This window comes from Camponotus vicinus, unplaced genomic scaffold (assembly GCF_025532165.1).
Source record: "Camponotus vicinus isolate PSW18456_S1 unplaced genomic scaffold, iyCamVici1.0 SCAF_2, whole genome shotgun sequence".
NCBI classification, from domain to species: Eukaryota; Metazoa; Arthropoda; class Insecta; order Hymenoptera; family Formicidae; genus Camponotus; species Camponotus vicinus.
The window spans coordinates 5397795-5415562 of NW_028141956.1; the positions used below are offsets into that span (position 1 = coordinate 5397795).

General features: G+C 31.5%; 4 protein-coding genes across 4 annotated transcripts; all 4 read right to left on the bottom strand.

The window, feature by feature from the left end:
• Positions 1-1996: 1996 nt before the first annotated feature.
• Positions 1997-4906, bottom strand: LOC145966998 (uncharacterized). The gene is made up of 2 exons (XM_083091538.1): positions 4543-4906; positions 1997-2353 (listed from the first exon to the last, which is right to left on the bottom strand). Exons 1-2 carry the CDS (start codon positions 4865-4867, stop codon positions 2019-2021), a joined length of 660 nt encoding a protein of 219 aa, XP_082947664.1. The 5' UTR covers positions 4868-4906; the 3' UTR covers positions 1997-2018.
• A 2340-nt stretch (positions 4907-7246) lies between these two features.
• On the bottom strand, positions 7247-8620 carry LOC145966762 (uncharacterized). The gene is made up of 5 exons (XM_083091097.1): positions 8585-8620; positions 8385-8514; positions 8131-8262; positions 7842-8048; positions 7247-7759 (listed from the first exon to the last, which is right to left on the bottom strand). The coding sequence occupies exons 1-5, from the start codon at positions 8597-8599 to the stop codon at positions 7395-7397; spliced, it is 849 nt and encodes a 282-aa protein (XP_082947223.1). The 5' UTR covers positions 8600-8620; the 3' UTR covers positions 7247-7394.
• A 2457-nt stretch (positions 8621-11077) lies between these two features.
• Positions 11078-13151, bottom strand: LOC145966833 (uncharacterized). The gene is made up of 4 exons (XM_083091210.1): positions 12446-13151; positions 12007-12241; positions 11855-11940; positions 11078-11767 (listed from the first exon to the last, which is right to left on the bottom strand). Exons 2-4 carry the CDS (start codon positions 12209-12211, stop codon positions 11552-11554), a joined length of 507 nt encoding a protein of 168 aa, XP_082947336.1. The 5' UTR covers positions 12212-12241; positions 12446-13151; the 3' UTR covers positions 11078-11551.
• Positions 13152-13989: 838 nt separating this feature from the next.
• LOC145966826 (uncharacterized) lies at positions 13990-16006 on the bottom strand. The gene is made up of 3 exons (XM_083091205.1): positions 15490-16006; positions 14844-14984; positions 13990-14371 (listed from the first exon to the last, which is right to left on the bottom strand). The coding sequence occupies exons 1-3, from the start codon at positions 15710-15712 to the stop codon at positions 14199-14201; spliced, it is 537 nt and encodes a 178-aa protein (XP_082947331.1). The 5' UTR covers positions 15713-16006; the 3' UTR covers positions 13990-14198.
• Positions 16007-17768: the final 1762 nt, after the last annotated feature.

The following is a 17768-nucleotide window of genomic DNA, read 5'->3' on the forward strand; positions in this document are numbered from 1 at the left end:
ATTTTCAATCTATTTCCAAATTAATTGAGCAACTATGCATGGAAAATTTAATTGTGCATGGAAATGCTTTTATGATGTATTATCATGCATAATATCTTATTGCATTTTTGTGTTTTCAAAATTTTCTCAAACAAAGAAAATAATTTCTGCTTATGAAAATTGTCTGCGAGACATCAAATAACGACAACTGATAATTTATCAAAACACTAAGTAGTCAGACAAATTCTTTTGCTGAAAAGGATTTATTTTTGAAAAGAATCAAGTATATTTAATCTATGAGGACCTCAAAAAGACGTGCGGTTCGAAGGCTGGATAAATTATATGCGTTGAGAATAAATGTGTATTAAAAGATAACGAAACTTCAAATTTTCTCGTAATTCTTTAATCTCACGAATTTCTTCTTTAGATCGTAGTTATTTATCTTATCTGAAACTCGGCACATTGATCTCATTGGCTTTATTCCAATTGAGACTTCAAAGATGTGTCGCGCAAATTCGGCCGTCGAAATTCGAGGGCAGTCCCAATCGGGCCTTATCTTTGTTAAGGTCGCATCGCAAGTGGCATTTCTTCGGGATGTGAATACTTAATGGTTTCCACGGTGATGTATATCCGATTACGAAATCGCATCTGCTTTTGGCCATTGACAATAGAGATAACGAATAATATTCGATACGTTCTTTCTCAGAATTCGATAGCTTTTCGATAGTTAAAAGATTTTTATAAAAAAAACATGCTATGTTACTTGTATATTTTCATTAATCACAATACATAAAAAAATACATATGAAAATGATAAAAATGGTAAAAATGATATACAGTGTCTCGGATCTCAAGATTCAAATTGTCAATATTAACTTGTTATAAACTAGTCAGTAAGTCTCTCTCTCTCTCATCTATTTACATGTATATATAATTTCTTCTCTTTTTCCCATATTTTAACAATTTTAGCAAATTTACACATACGTATTTTTTACTTTTAATTTTATATAGCCTGTATATAATACTTTTTTCTACAAATTCAAAGATACTTTTAAAGTCTTTTCAAAAAATTTTATTTTTCGGTGATCGGGTGATGCATCGATGGGCCGCAATCGCCGCACAAATTTCGTCTGCTTATCGTTGAATCGATCAGTAGCAAGGTGAACACCCTGAAAGTATCATCACTCCTTAAAGATTCCAGTCGCATTGCCCGCCATGCTATGATGAGGAATACAAAGATTTCAAAATGGTCCACCAGTGCGTTTGAAGAAGGTCGTGCAATTCGTGCATCGAAACCGCCAAAAGTTTCTCTTTATAATAACGACAATTTTTCATTTTTCTTCGTTGGTAAATACAATAACTGTAATTGTATTTTAAAACACAGGAAAGAAATCGTATACTCGTACAGTTTATTATCAAAAATTTTAGTACACACTTCTATAGAAATTATTTGGTTGCTACTATAAATTATTATTTTCTTATATAACGAAAAATTCTTTTTTGTGAGAGGCTGTATAATTTTATATTATTATCTTACGCTAAGTGTTCACATACAGAAAGTTAAACTTATATTTAATAGTGTTCACTAAGTCATGATACGAGTAATAGCGCATGTTCTTTTAATTACAATTAGCTGATCCTAAAAAAATCTCTGCGTAGCGAGATAGAACAGGTACTCGTAAGCAACTTTGGTATGACTTAAGGCAATTAAGAAAGAAATATTCTTTTTGTAATAATTTTTGATAATTACAATTTAGATCTACAAATCTGCTATCATTTGTCATTAAATAAACTCGAAACGATCGGATAATTCGTTTCAATAAAATAAATTAAATAAATAAATAAATATATAGGCTAAAAATAAATATCGCATGACGCGCATTGTATCTTAAATATTTTCAGACTGAGAATTCGCTAGTTCTAAAATAAAGACTGACTGTAATTGTTTTACAATGAGATTTGCGTTATTTTTTGATTCTTGTTTGATTTTTTTAGCGCAAAATCTCTTGTCTCTTCGGTTAGATTTATGCAATTTTGATGTCATTCTGTGGGTACGTAAGCACGATAAGCGAGGTTTTGAGGTGTCTCATTCGATGATCTTCCCCAATCGTGATCTTCGTGATCGTAGTGATGCTGATGTTGTGCGTGTTCGTAATAGATAACTTTAGCGGGTTGGTTCTTCTTGATGTCTATCCAGAACCTAACAGCATTTAATATCAGCGAGATGACGGCGATGACGTAAAACTTGAGCTGGAAGTGCGTGCTAATGAGCTGTAGCAGCAGGCCAATCTTCGCTTTTATCAACATCATCAATCCCAGGAGTTTCTGCATATTCTTCTTCTTCTTTTTGCCATATTTCTTTCTACGCGCCTCTTCTAGAAAATTATATATTCTCTGTTAGAGTATACAATTCCTTTGCAACACAAATTTACACATGAAAAAGTAATTGAACATGGATGTAAATAATTGAAATCAAATTGAAAGTGAATATAAAGAGTAACATTTTTTTCAGAAGTGATATTCTAGCATCTTCAATAATGATTATTTTATTTTTGAATTTGTAATATGGATTTAATCCCTTAACCAAACCTCGAGACGCAATCTGGCAAGAATATGGGAACGTAGTCTCCGTGTCGGTTGACCCACAAACCTATACCCACCTTAACCTATAGTGGATTTCGTCTGACTTTCGGGCCATGCAATCGTCCGTAACCGATATGACTTTCTTGAAAAGAATCGTGCAGATCGCTTTGTCGTAGCCAAATTTTTCACAGTGTTAAAAATATTTTTCTTTTTTTATATGCAACAATCAAAAGATAATCCGCGAAATGTCAATAATTGATACTCCGTTCCATTTTTGCTCGCCGACAAAATATTAAACCGATATGAATCGCAGCGAATTAGCGTAATGTCCCCGTCGAATTACTCAATTTGTCGTCGACAATTTGCTCAGAAGTACCGTACAATTTTTTGTACGCTCCAAAAGATAACGAAGATAATGTTTGCGATACCGTTATTGTCTATTTGACTAATCGAGGTTTTTTTTTGGAAAATAAATAATTATCTTAGAAAGATAAAGAGATGAGAGAAAGAGCGATTTTAATACAATCATGGCGTCGCGTCTGTTCGGTAAATAAAAATCCCCTCCAGATCGACATTTTTTCTTCTCGTAAGATTTGCGTCTGTTGACTTTTGCTGGAAAAAATAACTAAGACAGTGGTGAGCGAATGCAATCGGTACCGTTACCGTCGATTTGCCTAAGTGTCACATAGCATTAAATTAGAGTAAACTGCGTTACAACATCGACACGCGCACGCGAACACAATCGCGTGCAAAACATTTAAACATTTCACTATTGACCCAGACGGGGGGACTTTGCGGGACCGATCACGCGTTAACTTGCGGTTCACCTTGTCTCTTCGGAGCGTTAGTTCTAATTTTTGCGTTTACCACGCGATCGCGTCCAGCCGACGTTAACGTTATGCAAAACACACGGGACATGGTTCGTTCACCTTTATAGTTTATATCCGATATCCATGTCTCGGAACTCGCGAAACTTACTTTTCTTGTCAATAGGATTTGCTTTGTTATTTGTGCGATTTAAAATACGATGCGCAGTTGAATATTATTTATTTATAGATCCCATTTACGATCATCGATAGCACATTTCCTTTTATCGGAATCATTTGCGATGGCATTGCATGGCATTTTCACCCCGCGTTCACTTTATTTATTACTTGAATTACAATACTTTTAATTAACAACATTTATTGCTGTATTATAGTTTGTACAGTATTTTTATATGACGTCAATTAATATTTTATTAATAGTGGCAGTAAATTTTACTGTAAATAGAAATCGCAGAAAAAGCTAATTATCATATAGATGAAGTTTACGTTAAAATTATTTCAATTCTCACATCCGCTTTCTCTCGTTTTACTTAAAGACGCATGGCAAGTCGATTACAATAGCATTTAGGGGAAACTAAGAAAATAAGATACATAAGAAGTGAAAATCGTCACAGTAATTTTTAGTGCTCCTAGATTAACTGACTTCCTGTCGTTACATCTTCTCTAAAGAAGGTAACTACGAGACGAACAAGAGCTAACTAGCCTTGTTCAACGGTGTTTCTCTGAAAGTACAAGAGGAGACGAACATACGGATGATACGCGTTTTGCATTTCCGTGCTCATCAATTAGAAATTTGAATCGCAAAAATGCCGATCTTGATTTACGACAACTTAATTATTCAGCGAATTGATTATAATGTTTTATATTCATATGCAAACTTCGCAAGAAATTATATAAATTCGAAATAATAAATTAATATAATAATATTGTATACATATATTGAACATATATAATATATCAAGTATAATATATTATTGGAATAATGATAAGAAAAATGAGAAAATTTGAAATTATATATGTATATAATCGATATATTGGAAGAAAAAATGATAACGAATTAATATGTCGATAAAATATAAAAAAATTATAAATAAATAAAATTATTTAATTTATTATTAATATAATAATTTTGTTGTTCGATTTTTGATTCTTACCCACGTTATCGTCTTGACCATCGTCCTCTTCGATAATTCCTTCGGTGCCAGTCTCCTGCAGATCATCAATGACCTCCGCGATGATATTGCCAGCCTGTGCAACCACCGCGCTCATCGGCGGTTCGCTTTTTTTTCCGGTAACTTCCAACTCGATTTGGTCCAGGTTTCGAGCCAGTCTCGACCTTAGGCAACTTCCGGCGTTGTTTACGAACATACAATCAAGAATGCTGACGCCATCCTCCTCCTGGTTGCTTTCTTCCGTCGTCTCGCAGTGAACATACAGAGCAAGTCCGAGGATCAAAACAATCGACGCGATTATTCTCATGGTTTTTTTTCCACCGAGTTTGTTTGATTTTCACCAAGATCGAGGCGCACCGAGGATCACCACGAAAATTCCTGACTGTCACCTTCTCGTGCTCCTTTTTTTTTCGATCTTGACCGCTGATCGTGGCCTTGGGTCGCGTATTACAGTCTCAAAGTGGTTATGGAGCGTGCGTGGTCGAACATATATGAGACTGGTGTCCCTTCCATCCCAACTTCCGCCAATAGTGGGTTTGATTTCGCGCAAGTCTAGCGGGCAACCCCTCCACCATGGTGGACTTTTGTGGACGTCACGACGAAATGTAAGTCATCATCTTGGAGGGACTCTGGGTCTTATCGTGGGTCCGCGATGTGAATGAAAAGGAATTCGATGGAGTCGGATATAGCCGCTATAAATGTCGCTAATGCGGCACGGCTTTGTAAGTAATTTATACAGCGGCAATAAAGTCTCGGCAACTTTCATTCTCAATATTTCTCTATATAATTATTTCATTAGATTTCACGACACTATTTCAGACACTTCTACATTTCTCTTATATTTTCTCTCAATATTTATATTTTTTAAATTTGTATCTTTAAATATTTGTTCTATTTTGTTGATCTTTAATATGAAGAGAAAAATAATCAAAATAAATGTACATGTAAATGTATACGTGTTTCTTTTAATAATTATTATTTAATCATCATTGACAAATAGGTATCTTAGGAAATTTATGAAATACTTTTTATTTTTTAAAATAACAATTTTTTTAAAGATTGAATAATTGGTTGCATCTCTAATTAACTCTAATGGCAACAATTTTAAAATAGTTTACAAGTGACTTGGCACATGTGTTCGACAAACTGAACGTGGATCGAAGACAGAAATTCTAGTTGGACGGCGGCGCATGCTAATACAACCCAATTCCGGCTGCTTTTATCGCTGCTTTAAAAAATATCAAATCGCAGTGAAATCGTTACTTTCGAAAAAAGAATCGCAGATTGCATGTATTCAATATATTTTGGAAAGTTTCTGTAAATATATTCATTATACTTCGATTATATTTTTCATCGGGTTTATTTCGCTTGATTTATCACATTCGATTATGTCGAGATGTACGTTGTTATTTTAAATTTATTTCAACCTCTTATTGGAAAGATTGAAATATTATTCAACTTTAATTCGATTATCATAAGAATGGTGTACCGCTCTTCAAAACTTCGTAGTCACGCGCACGCGTCTGACAGCTCGACTGTCACAATGTTTCTCAATGACTTTTGTGCCGTTAATTAACCGCGAACACGAACCGTGGAACATGTAGTCAACCGTTTCGTGAATTATGTATCAATCTTTTGAGAATTTTTGTCTTACCTTTCACTGCACGATTATATTCACCCTTTACGTATTTTGCTCGCGTCGCCTTAATCCTCAATTACAAGATGTAATAGGCATTGCGATGTGCGATCATGGCTTATGATAAATCGTATGTACGTGAGAGTGTATATGAAACCTGTCATATAATAAAACGAAATATGACATGTAATATATAAAAGTCCTATCACTCAAACATTTATTATACGTTCGTTTAAAAATTTTTTTTTCCAGAAATGTATTCAATACTTGTGCGTATGCAATTCGAGAAAAAGAGGACAATGTAAACTATAAACCAAGGAATAAATTTGATGCAACAGAAATGCCAGTGCACAGTGTAAATTTTACTATCGTAACCGTTATTTCTCGTGTTATTTACGTGACAGCTAAATCGCTATAACTAAATTCACTAACCACGCGAAGATGAATTTTAAGTCATTCTATTATAATAATAATCTCTGAAACATCTGGTCGATGCAAGTAGCATATTCGCTCTTTCTGTATAAACGATATATATTTATTATTACTTCATATGGCTAAAGAGAGAGAGATACATGCTTCGTTGTTCAACATGTTGATTTTTCCTTACGAGCAATTTAAAAATATGTATAAATTTGATAAACTATTTTTAATTGCGGATATATTTTTAGCCCTACCGCTTTTTTACCGGTCTAGTTACATTTTTATGATTTTTGTTCCTGTTAGAATTCTTGCTAGAAAGTAGAGAAAGGACCACCCCTATACAATTTGTTTCACGAAACGTATCGAGAATTTTAAGGAAATGATGAAAGCTTGAATTTAACAAAATATTTTATCATAGCTTAATTTATTTTGAATTTATAACAAAACTTAATTTGAGTCAAAGTTTTTGCACAGATGCAAGTTAATATTATAAAGAGCCAGGAAAAATATCCAGGAGATAATCAAAAAATGATAAATTATTAATTTATATGTGCAATTTATGTTTTATAATATGAATTATTTTTATTTTAATTATTAATTGTATATTTTATTATTTTTTTGTCTCTGAATGGTCACACTTATAAAATCTAAAATTTTACGAATTCTTAAACATAGCTCGATTATGTATTTTATATTATGTATTTAAATAAATGTTAGTACAGTTTTTGTAAAAAATTTAAAATAAAGTTAGAAAAATCCACATTATATAAAATCAAATTTACGGCCAGTACCAACGAAACAAGTATCCTTTGAAAGCATGGTTCTGGTCGGTTGTATTCATCCGCGTGACGAACGTGATATTAGGCTGATGCCCGAATTCATTCGACAGATACTTCACCTGCGTGTCGACACCGTTTTCATCTCGCGACTGATAGTTGCCGTCTTTTCTTCCGTTTCGATAACCATCCTCGTGATGGCCATGCGTCGTTATTGTGTAGTTGAACCGATAATACAAATCATTCGCCATATTTTTCAGCACTCGATCACTCATGATTTTATTCGAATTGTTCTCTTCAGGCAATAACTTCTTCGCAGCTCGTATCATGCTTTTCACAATGTCTTTCGCTGGTTGCTCCTTTCCATCTGAAATGTTTTTGGGAAACGTACAATTAAGTTTTTTTATTTTTATTCGATTTTAATAGTCTTGTTTTACTTTTTATCTTACCATGTTTTACATTTTCCGACAATGTCTTTATCATCTGTTTCAATATCGGCTCCATTTTTTTTTGCAACGGCGATTCTGTGACTGTCTTTGCAGGTTTTGATTGTTCATCCATTGGAATCTTACAGCCTCCACAAGCCTTCATCACAGCTTCCACCAATTTCTTCGCCGCTTCTGGTCTATCCTTGAATATTTCTTGCGCATCCTTCACTTATTAAGAGTAGACAAAGATGTTCAAAAATTGAGGATGAGAGACACGTGAAAACTTTCAGTTTATCATTTTAAAACTCACAACTCGTTATTTTCCGGTGTCTCTGTTTGGTGATAATAAAATCGCCATTTTTATCCGTGGCATATCCAGTCTCATGATAAACACCATCGGCCGTAATGAAACCATACTCCCCGTTAATAAGCCCCTCAGCATCTCGATGAAAAATAAATAGAAATGTCACACTTAACTTAATTATTCGAGGTGGTTCGCTTAATATAAATTTGTTTTGCATGATAAAAATTTTGTCTTCTAATACTTCTTTTTGATTGATATACCTTTCTCTTCATATCTGTGCTGAAAATCGACAATATTGAAGGAGAATTGATAAGGGTTGTTATCATCCGCAAGAATTCCATATTGCGCGAGCATACAACACAGCAAGCACAGAAGGATACATCGTTTCCTCTGCAATAAAAATCGCTTTAGTCGTGAAAATGTATGTATTTTCCAATCTTCTCCAGTCTTAGATCCTCACCACGAAGGACGACATCCCGCGGAGATTCCTGCTGCTTCGAATTCGCGCAACTGAATGATGGTCGAGCGAATCCTTCGAGCATGCATTGGTGATGCAACAAACGAGAAAAACATTCTAGTCTTTTCCATAGATTATCTATGAAACGATTCGATGACGCGCATCGTAAGAGAAGAGGTAACCCGAGAAAAGGAATCGACAAGATAGAAAAATCGGAAGGCCTTTAACGTTTCTCTCAGGCAAATGCTTTCACATGACTCACATATCTGGCTGAGAAATGATTACATGAAGATCATTAACGGTCGTAAATCGCGAATTGTATTGTCAGTGCGAATGGCAATTCGCTCTGGATTATAAAACTTTATATTATTGTTTATATTATTGTTCACATGCAATATTGGACTATGACATTTCAAACTCATAGAGAGTTATTAATAAACAAATATGCAAGAAAAACACTGTTAATATTTATCAATCTTCTTTGTACAAGTTATTAGACATAACACTTCGTATTTTCTTAAAAATTGTTAGACGTACTATTTCATTATTTTCCATTATTTTAAAAACGCAATATTTTATTTTTTTCTATTAATATCAAAACTTTTGCTTTAAATTGTAGAATCTAGATATAATAAATTGATGATAATATATATTAATATTTATTAATGAAAGATTGAATATTTTCAAATATATAATTTTTTATTTAAATTTTATTAATTACTGTATCAAATTAATTTATCGTATGGAATTAATTAAAATTATTATTACTGCAAATGTGTGGAGATTGAATAATATTTTTTTTTATAATGGATATTAACAAGCATAGCGTGAAAAGATAATTATATGGCGATAAGCTCGTATTTATTAAATGACCTTTCGTTTTATTTTTTTACATTTAACGTTGTTTAACGTTGTCAGATCAATAGACATATCTTATTAAAGAACGAACACTATACTTGTAGGAATGTTGTGCAGATAAACGATGCAAGATTAAATTAAATTAATGCACGTACAAATACGTATAGGTCAACCAATGCGACATGTTGCCAGGTATAATGTCAGCAGAATCTTGGAATTTTTAATGTTGTGTGCAGCATGCATAATATATACATAAAATCTCGTTATAGATAATTGGCTCTGATTGAAATAAATGTCGAATTAAATCATCTGACATACATATATAAATAAGTAGATGATAACATTTTTATTATTATATGAAATATATACGTATATGAATATATGAAATTTTATTATTGGAAAGAACCTTTCTCTCGTTTGATATGACATCAATGTTAATAGTCGAATCAATTCGGAAATTGTGTCAAAAATTTTTTCCTGAATATATGACATACGGGATATATATGTATGTGTGTGACTAAGATTAGAAATCGCACCATCATCGAAAGTGACCGTTATATCCTTTTAATCATAATGAGTTACAATTTCGGAGATAAAGTTTCGATGTCGTAATCAAAATTGATAATACAGTTAGACATATTAAAAAGTATCAAATATCTCACAAATTGATAATGTGTTTATGCGAAGAAGCGAAAAGAAATTATTGTTCTCGTTAAAATGTAACTAAATCTAATTTACATTTGATGAATATTAAGAGAAAAAGAGAGATTTTAATAAAAACATTTAAAACTTGTATTAAGTGAAATGTATTTCAAGACATTTAATCTATAATAATATATTCGCCTGTCGTTCGACTTTTCCGCGACAATCTAGAACGAAGTGAAGAAAATGAGAAATTCGATCGTGGAATATCGAATCGATGGAGAATCAATGGATCCAAATACCATCACGTAGTATTGTAACTCGATGTTTACCCGATCTGAGTATTCCGTGATGAGCAAACGCTTAATTCTCAGTTGCCGCATAGGTATGCCTTGTGCATCGTGCACTATATACTCTAGAAAACGACATACCGATCTGATTTGTATGGCAAGGTGTCGATTTACGAACGACGATCATCGCAGCATACTAAAAGCATTGTTCGCTGAAGGTGGGTTTCTGGCACGTATATGCTTCGCGAATATCGAAGTTTCGAAGATTCAATTCGCCGTTGACGGAACTTCCAATACACGCTATAATTACGCGTGTTTATTCCTCTTGTTCGCGCGTCAGAGTTCTGTTTGTCTTTAAGAAAGATTTTACAACGACATGTTTGATGGTAAGCGCGGTGGAATTTTAATTTCGATTTCGATGTCGAATTTACCGAAAGAGAAATGAGAAAACTTAAATGGATACGTGTCTACACATCTGCAAGAATCTGGACCAAAATGCCGTTATGTGAGGCTCAAAGTAGGTCAGCCGGCACCTTGATATTGTACTTACCTACCGACCAGCATTAATATGAGGTAAAATGATGAACATGCAAACAGCGAGAGATTATTATATATTTTTTTCAAATTATATTTTGAAGACAAATAAATAATAAAATATATAGCAATATATAATAAATAATTTATATATAAACGCATGTATATATAAGTGAATACACTGAAGCCTCTCAAAAATATACCTCTTAAGAGTATATTGCATCCCTTCCACTATTCATTCCAGGATAATATGAGTAGGAGAAACGACTCAATCACGTAGCAATGCATTAAACTGCAGGTGCAATATCGCTCTCAACCATTTAGAAAGGACATATTCATGCAAATCTCGCGAGGAACCGTTCTGTAAAATGATTCTTCTACGGCCCTGAACTTAACAGTAGTGAGGGTAACTCATTGGAGTATACCAGAGTCCCGTACGGCCTATTTTTGAGAGGGGGTTCCAGTTTAATATAATAATTTAGTTAATTTTAATTTTTCTTTGTTGCTAGACGATCTCTATATCACAGATGTCTTTTATATATTTGAATATATTATTTTGGAAACATTTAAAAGCCACAATTGATCAGTCTTACGTGATGAAAATATGCACTCTGTTCTTATATTATTGTACATTCATTTATATACTTCATCTACCGAACCACTCATCTTCGTCATCTTTGTGATAATTGTAATTATGATGATAATGCGCTGGATGCTTCTTTTGGTGAATCACAACTACCTGCGAATTTTGCGCGCTTCTGATCAAATTATAAATCATTATTGCGATTGCTAATTGCGCCACCATAATACTCTTTAAGAGTGACATTTTGACAGATGATATGGCACCCGGTAGGGAAAGTATCTGAAAATAAATGTTTTAGATTATATCACATCATCACAGATTTTATTTTTTTTCTAACAGAGAATATTAAAAGATAAAGTAAGAAACCTGCATAACAAACGGCGCCATCATCATCATGTATCCAAATTTCTTTAAAGAATTTGTCTTGCTTCTCGAACTCTGTATTTCCGTCCCTAAAAGAGAGAAATACACTCTAGGTATTTTTAAGATGCAAAAAAAGAATGGAGCATCGCAAATACCTTGTAATAAGTCTTGAATTTTCACATGGATGATGATTTTATCATCCGTCAACAAAAATTTGATTCCCGGGAGGATTTTTAAACTTTGCGTTTTATTAAAACCTATTTGTGTGTTATTTAGCTTCTCTTCGGCCTGAATTAACAGTTTCGGTGATGTTAGCAGCCAAATAATAATATTGTAAATGAATAATTTTGTTCCAACCATGTTTTCGAGTTTAGAATGGATTTATGTTGACTGAAATAATGAATATTACATAACATTCAGAAAAGATAATTTGTTTCTAATTAAATTTATTAAATTAAAAAATATTAATATATACAAGTTTTTATAGAAAATAACAATTCTATATTTTTTTGAATGATTATTTATAAGAAATATAATTCAATTTTATATAATTTAGCTTTATTATTATTCTATAATAAAAATTTTACAACTTACTTTATATGAAATATATATTATCTTATTACAACAAAGCTTAGATATGATACACGATTCTCACTCACATTACTTCCACAATTATCATACATTTGTGTGTGTATTATATTATTATTAACTTACTATAACATTATTAAAGTGAGACTATTGTTTTTACGAGATTCGCTTATATTAATTACACAAACATTTCACTAATATGCGAAATCATATAAATCGAAAAACTTTTTGACGATTTTTACAAAATATTTCAACGATCTTTTCTTTGATTCGCACAAATATAAAATGCGTTGTTCTCGTATTCGCTTGCCACGCAGACTGCTATGCTACGCGAAGCGCAGCAGAGATATTTCACCTTTTTTATTCTTCAGGTACCCCACTAAGCTGGGAAAACTGGGTCCCCTTTACTAGAGAACGCTATTTATCAGAAGAAATGTGGATATATCATACTTAGCCAGTGATTCGCTACAGTAACCGCTCGCCGGTAAACATATCGCTTTTAATAATCTATGGATAAGATTTTATTAAAGATCTATGTAATTTTTAAGATTTCCCTATTGTATTTACGAATTATAAAATTTTCTATTAGTCTTTTATTGATCTTAAAAAAATAGATCTTAAAAAATGTTATATAATATTTTAAGATATATTTCCTTAAGATATATAATTTTTTATCATACATGGTATACTTATAATTATTATAATTATTGTATATAATATGCGAAAGTATTGACGAATTTTTTTCTTTGTTTCCACAATAAATAAATATATATAATTTATAATAAATATATTACAATATATTCGAGAACATATTATTACAATGCGACCAATAAATATATTTTTACTGGTAACATGTGAGGTATGCGGTTTTAATTCCTAAACATATAAATATTTTTGGTTTTGGTATACATATATGTGGTAAGAAATTTGAGATTTAAAATTATACATATTTTTAACGATTTTTTTACAAACGAAATTATAATATTTGCTGTATTAAATTACTGTTTGATATTTACAGTTTTTAATTCGCCATGCAAAGTGCATAGGACATTTACATATTTTGAAAACTTATTATGTGGCACATTTCAAATCTATGTGCGCAAAAATATTATATTGTATTATAAATTATCAATAAATTATTAAAAATACTTATCGCGTTATAAAAATGTTACTTGTATTTCTTTTAGGAAGAGAAATCTATAATGATTAATTATTCTCTTCGGCGATCTTATATTAGTAAATTATGAGATTCCTTTGGTATATTCATAAAAGTGTAGCTTACATTTACACACAAATGAAACACACAAAAGAGTCATCGTTATAGCATAAAATCTAAGATTTAAATTAATGTATATCTACACCGAGAAAAAAACCCAAGTATATGCCATTTATCTTTAGAATATATACTAAAAAAAGAAATCCTCTTGGCGCTATTTCTAAAAATAAGTGGCACATTCTTAAGTTGAGAATACAATTTTTTCGGTGCACGTACTTATTTTTCAAACGAAATGTGCAAATAAATTTTTGCAAAAAATAATTTGGATAACGAAGAATATGGCTAGGATAAATATTAATTCATAAATTTATCAGGTATTAATAAAATTATCTGAATAAAAGTTAATAAATGAAAAAAACGAGAATAAATTATACAAATAATGTAAATTCTATCGAGTACTATTGATTTTAAAATGTTCTTTTTGTTCTGATTTATTAATAAATCTTGATAACGGAAAAAAAATTTTTATACGATTTATCCTTTTCAATAATAATGACTCTCGGAATCACTTGCCGGTATCCAATTATGATACATTTGTGGGTGAACGTATGGAGGACTATTATGAATGTGTAGGTGAATTGGTTGCGATGATGTGTGCCAACCGGAATGAAATTTCGCTAGAAAAGTACTGAGTTTAAGTATCAGCAGTATAATGCCTGTAAAAAAAATATGATATATATTAAAATAAGCTATTAAATTTTTCTTATAAAGTGAAAAATTCTCATGAAAATTAAAATTATTTGATAAAAATAATTTTTTTTAAATATCATGTAAAATAAATTTTTATAAAAAAACAAAAATTAAAATAAAAATTCCAAGATTATGATACAATCTTGTAATTCATGATAATAAAAACTAATATTTTATTATTTGTAATAAGAAATGAGTAACGTAAAGAGATATATTCTTAATTGAAATAATTTATCATTAATTGTACGAACTAACAGAATGAGCAAAGCTATTTGGCGAATCTAATGCTTATTCAGATACTGAACTCATAGGAAAAAATGGGCCAGCAATATCACCTAATCATGTATGCAGGCTACGCTATCCACAAGATATCACGAATACCGTTATACATTTCTGTGGCTGACACTTTTCACTGCGCACGAAAGTAACGATGCTTACCGACGAAAAGTCCCTTTACTGAGATCGCTGTCAATACCATCAACATTGTCATCATTACTCCCATTTTATATATCATCGGCATCAACATCAACTGCAATCTTCTGATTCCAAAAGTACGAGCTTCTCCAAATCTTCCAATATCTATGTAATAAAAATATTAATAATTAATAATGAGATATGATATATTTTACACGATAGCTGCGATAGCAATAAAAATAATTAATAATTAAAAATTATTTACAATATATATATATATATATATATATATATATATATATATATATATATATATATTGTAAATAATTTTTAATTATTAATTATTTTTATTGCTATCACAGCTATCGTGTAAAATATATCATATCTCATTATTAATATATATATCATTATATATATATATATATATATATATATATATATATATATGTATATAAAATTTACAGTATATATAATATACATTAATACATTCCAAAGAAAGTAAATACTGTACTAAATAATTATATATTTTGCACAAAAATGATTTTAATAAAAAGAAACTAATAATAAAATGACATATAATTATAATTTTTTTAATTCACAGAATAGTATTTCTAATTTACACATAATATATTTTCTTGTTATAATGGATATAAATAAAATTATATCCTACCTTTATCTTTATTTTTGAATACGCTATCCGGTATATCTCGAGAATCTTCAGGATTCAGCAGCGATGGCTCCGAAACTAATTTTAGTCTCGTAGTATTGAATCGTACGATTTTGTTATTCTGTCCCGTTGAAAATTTAATATTCGCGGCACTCGTTGCAATTACATTTTTCGTTATTATAAGTACCAATAGCACGCACGCCAGGATCCGGCCAATCGCCTTCATTCTCAGACCGGTTTTCCACCATCCGGACTCATCGACACTGACGATCTTTTTTCTTTTGACCGATCTTTTTCGCTCTGTCTCCTCTTGAACCTCTCGTGCCGGACTACACGAAATACGTGTTATTCGGACCCGTACGCCTCACAGTGTGAATCCCTCCAACGATCACCGAGCTGTTTGAACTCGAAAGAGAATCGCCCGCTCGCGCTGCGCATTAACTTTCTGCGCACCTCTTTCGGCTTCTTTGGTGCTGATTTTGAGTGATTGGAGAATTTAAAAATCGTCGACCTGCATTGTAATGTCAGGAGGCATTCTCTTAATATCGTCTATTTTTTTATAATAAAACTACGTTTTACAATAATGCTCGCCGATCTGCAATTTCAGGAGTATTCAGGAATATTCAAAAATCTATGATAATTAGTTGTTGATGTAAAATATTACTTAGAATTATTAATTCTCATTTCTCCAAAATATATTATTTTTATCTGAGCAATATTATATCTTGAAGAAGAAGAAATTTTGGGAATAATTTGTTCTCTTTTATTTCTTCAGACTTTCATTTCATCAGTGTCACGATTATCGTGCAATGACCGATCACGTGCGACTATCACCTAGAAAAGGAATGATTACAAGAGTATGTAGGAATGCCAAGAGCATGTTTTTAGTAGCAATGCATTGCTTCACAATTTTCCGATGAAATTCGCCATACTTTTGTAACTTTTTTCACACACATTATTGTAAAAATATTTTACAATCCATTATCGCGAACAATGAGCAGATATATTTTTTAATATTATTTTTAATTATATTTTTTTAACTTTATTTAAGTATTTTTTATTCTTTCAAATATTGCAAGGTAAATTTCTATAAGCGCGATATTAATATTCATTCATATGTGCTATATTATTGTAACTGTAGAATTTATTGTTACTATAACTGTGTGTGTGTGTGTGTGTGTGTAGAAATAAGTGGCTTACCTTAATAATGCACGGGAATGACAGGGATGATTTTGAATTTAAAAATTGCTCACTATAACCTCATAACGAGAGAAGAACGTTGTGCTTGATAAAATTTATTAACGGTCTGACGTTAGTAAGTGGCTCAAAGAATGGTCATGGTCATGGTCATGGTCAATGATTGACGTCATAGATTACCTCAATACATTTAATATTATCAAATCAGTAGAATTATTTTTTACTTTCAACTAGTTACGTTACTTCCGCATATCTTATTTGTAAGTAAAAATAATATGCAAAACGGAAAAAAGTCAAAATTACTACTAAAGAAATTGCAATGTATTCGTGTCTTCTTTGTAACACAGAAATATAAATTTTGGAAATTAAAAACAAGATTAGAGATGTCATGACATAAAATTATTAATAAAAATAGAACTAATTATACAAAACAATCATGGTTGGATTAATAAAATCGCCTTGAACGTTGTGGACGCACCGTAAGCAAGCAGACGGTAAAGTTAAGAAATGCAATACAGGTTTATTGCATCGTCTTTGTATAGTGAATCCAGTACTTGGAAGGAACGAAGAGAGGGAAAAAGTAGGGAGCATCGCGCCGACCATCTTGGAAAATAAAGTTCCCGATAAAAATGCATTGCTCTCCGCTCTCCAGCCACTTCCACTAGGATGCCCCTTCTTCCTGGCCATTCCTTCCAGACTCGATTCCTTCAAGGACTAAAAATTCAACCCTTTACAAAGTGAGCATTGGAAACTGGCGAATGAAACTATATTAAACATAAATCTGAAACTTAGTTTATTTATGCGATACCACCCAAATTTACAGATTCATCTTGTCGTCTTCGATTTTCTCTTATCTATTTAAAGACTATGTTAGATATTCGCACATCGTCAATTAATTTGATTTTTTGCATGCAAATTATAGCTTCACATCCCATTTTGAAAAATATAAAAAAGATTTTTTATTTATCAATATAGAGAATATTAAAAGTATATTTCAAAGTAAACACCTAAAACAAGAATACTTTTTATCTTTCCTAATTTTCTGTTAATGATAAATAATAATTTATAATTGATATGATTCTTTA